General features: G+C 38.0%; 1 protein-coding gene across 1 annotated transcript in view; it reads left to right on the top strand.

The window, feature by feature from the left end:
• The window catches only part of LOC101860153 (calpain clp-1), a gene marked incomplete at its 3' end in the record, with an annotated part of 25,732 nt that overhangs the window by 14,257 nt on the left and 7,796 nt on the right, over positions 1-3,679 (top strand). The window contains 2 exon segments of the mRNA XM_013079957.2: positions 673-826; positions 3,193-3,367. Of these exon segments, the coding sequence (XP_012935411.1) occupies positions 673-826; positions 3,193-3,367 (329 nt within the window).

Raw genomic sequence — 3,679 nt, 5'->3', positions numbered from 1 at the left:
TCTGTCTGTCTGTCTGTCTGTCTGTCTGTCTGTCTGTCTGTCTGTCTGTCTGTCTCTCTCTGTCTCCGTTGCTCTCTCTGTCTCTTTGTGTGTTACTCTCTCTTTCTCTCTCTCTCACTGTATATAATATATATAGAAACAACTCTGGTTCAACGAACACACAAGTGAGCAAGCTCGGAATCAATGAAGTCTTAAAATTTTGCAACATTAAAAAAAAAAAATGGTATCAAAGAAACGAAAGTTCCTCTCATTTAAAACATTACTATTTTTGATTGGGGAAGTCGAGTACATAGTACATTACTTACTCGTGCCTGTAAGTATCCACGCAAACACCTCATGTTTGCTGTACCGAACACTGGGATTCAGCTAAATTGATGGCCAGGCCTGACGACTCTGTTAAATCCGAGTTTCACTGTATTTAACTGTCTACCTACCTACCTTTCTACCTACCTAACTACCTACCTACCTACCTACCCACATATCTTCCAATATGGCTTGGTTTTCCTTAAATTGCACATGGTAAATTTCTAATCTACAGCTAATGATACTCTTTTTACAAATATCAAACGTAAAAATGTTTAATCGAAATTGTAATGCTTTCAAAATTATTACATTGAGGCCCTTAAGCACTCATCGCCATTCGATTCCTCATCGATACTGTTCATCCAACAGGTGCTTTCCGATTCCGGTTCTGGTACCGGGGCCGTTGGGTGGAGGTGGTGGTTGACGACCGCCTTCCTACCTACAACGGCCGGCTCATCTACGGTTCGAACCGCAGTGTGCCCAGCGAGTACTGGCTGCCTCTCCTGGAGAAAGCTTACGCAAAGTGAGTTGGGCTGTTGAAATGTGTGCTTTATACTGTGACGTCACTTGTGAATGAATCAGATCAGACGATAGATACGATTCGGAGGCCTGAGACTTTGGGTTTAAAAAAAAGAATTCTCGGCTACTGTCTTCTTGTAAACGGACAGACAGACAGACAGAGAAGCAGACACGCAGACAGACATATAGACAAACAAATTGACAAACAGACAAATAGAACAACAGAGCAACAGAGAGAAGGAAACCAAACACACATACATGCACTGGAAAGGTAATCGTGTGTATACAATAGGTTTTGCTATTTGAACGTACTGCTCTTACATTTACCATGTGAAACATCTAGTCATCTTGCAAAATATCTGTCTTCCAAGGAGTTGGTCCAGGCAATATCAAATAAACACAGCTCTGTTTTGTTTTAAGAATCATCTGATATCATGATTACAACTTCCTTGACCCCTAGATTTATATAATTTCATGTAAAATACTATCCAAAAAAAGTGTACCAATAAAAGAAGGAGACGAGTTTATAATAAAATATAATATGATAGGTATTTCCCGACAGTTTGGTCATGTTTATCAAAGTTTAGATTTTTGGCTCAACACCTTTTATGTCCATTTAACAACACATTCCCATGTGCAATTATCTGAAAAACGTTGATTAAAGGCATAGAAAAAGCATTTTTTTCTGTTTTCAAGGACTCTCAAGTTTTTGAAGTTACCGAACTTTGGCGGTCATTTTCTCACATGTTTTACCACTGAAACCAGGCGACCCCATCTCCTTCAATCGCAAATATCTCTACCTCTATTAAAGGTAGATTGGTATTTTTTTTTCATTGTAAACAAGGTAAATGAATGAGCTTTGAGATGATAGCCATAGCTCCACATGCTCAAAAATTGAAGAGCGCCTGAATCCACAGCGTCGTGATACATATAATGTAATGTAATATAATGATATGGTATGATATGATTATGATATGACAAAACATAACATAACATAACATAACATGATATATGTAATATGATGTAATATGATATAATATGATAATATGATATAATATAATATAAATATAATATAATGCAATACAATGCAACACAACACAACACAATACAACACAATACAATGTGGTGAGCTCTCGCGAGTTTAGGGACCCTTTTTCCTTCTTGAACTGTTGACCTACAGCTGCGTACGGGGAAAACGGTCTGTTTGGTGAAGTCTCAATGAGAGAGCCTGTATAATATATTATACCTCAGTTGTCTGTGCGTTCTGAAAACTTTGGTACATTGGCTTATATTTTTTTAATGAAACTGGTTTGTTTCTAAATGGGGAAAATGGTCACAGTAACTTACAAAAAATCACTAACATTTCATAATCTCTTGTCTTTTTATGCACTGAAGGAGAAAGAAAACTGATTTTTGAGGCATCGAGGTGAAATCAGGAGCACGTTAAAATAAAAAAAAACTTAATCAAAGTTACAGGCATATTTCTGCCTGTTTGGAAATTTTAATCGAAATTTTGTTTATGACTCAAAACATTTTGTGTCAATATAAAAACAAATTTATATGTGAATATCACTTTTTTTAAAACAACGTTGATTAAAGGCACAAAATATGTAGAGTTCTAGTTTTCAAGCACACTTATACTATGGAAGTTACTAAACTGTGGCGGCCATTTTTTCGCTATTTTTTTCTCTAAGACGAGACGACCCCACCTCCTTCAATTGCAAATATCTCGACTTTTATTCAAGAAAATTGAGTATTCTTTTAACTAAAAGCAAGGCAAATGAATAAGCTTTCAGATAATACCAATAACGCCACAAACCAAAAAAAATTTACGAGCGCCTGATTCCACTGCGTCGTGGCTAATAATTTGTTCCTACTAGTGTAGGGATATGAGGTTGAATGTGCTACCACCCCCCCCCCACCCTTTTTATTCCAATCCCCCCCCTCCCCTGTTTATTAATTTTGGACCACTTGTCCAACCCCTTGCCCTTTTTATTCCTGCCCCCCTCCCCCGTTTATTCGGTACCTTAGAGTACATTAGTCATTTCGACGTGATCGTGTCTTTGTAGTAGCGTCGACAACCTAACCAGACCTGTTCGGAAGTTCGAGCTTCAGCTCCGTCTAATTTAGTGTCTTTCGGAAAGGCAATTTGCACGAATTTCCCATTTTTACCTGAGTCCTTTCGGAGATTGACGTTAATTTCGGAGGGGAGGTCCTGTCTCTTAAATAACCTAATAGTGCTGATAGGGACGTAGAACCCATACCATTTCACTATCTCTTCGATACATGTGCATTAACACAAGAACAATACAATATAACACAACAGCATTATAATATAATACACATAATTGTTTGTTTTACTCTTTGCAGGCTCTATGGCGGCTACCAAGACATCCACTTAGGGTACGTAGATGTGGCCCTGGAAAATCTGACGGGTGGTGTGGTAGAGCTGGCTTTTTTTGACCGACGCCTGGATCACGAAAAGTTCAACCAGGGTGTTCTCAAGTTCCACAAAATGAACAGCTTCATGTCAGCTTTTATAAAGGTGAGTAGATACATTTTGTGGATGAGACGTCTTTTTTGCATAATATGTTACTCACAGGAGACACAAGTTCTATTCCCGGGAGGGGAGAATTTTTATAGAGTATATTATCGATCTTTCTAGTGGGATGTTGTATCCCTCTCAGCCCAGGTTGGCAACGACAGGCAAGGTTAAAATCCCACCCCCTAACTGATCTAAACTGTGTCGATAGGATCGTCATAATACTTGCGTTAAAAATCAATAATGATAGTAATAATAATGAAGAAGAAGAAGAAGAAGAAGAAGAAGAAGAAGAAGAAGAAGAAGAAGAAGAAG

The sequence above is a fragment of the Aplysia californica genome, unplaced genomic scaffold (assembly GCF_000002075.1).
Source record: "Aplysia californica isolate F4 #8 unplaced genomic scaffold, AplCal3.0 scaffold00069, whole genome shotgun sequence".
Classification (NCBI taxonomy): domain Eukaryota; kingdom Metazoa; phylum Mollusca; class Gastropoda; order Aplysiida; family Aplysiidae; genus Aplysia; species Aplysia californica.
Note: the sequence above shows the minus strand (reverse complement) of the source record. Positions and strands in the feature narration are given on the sequence as shown.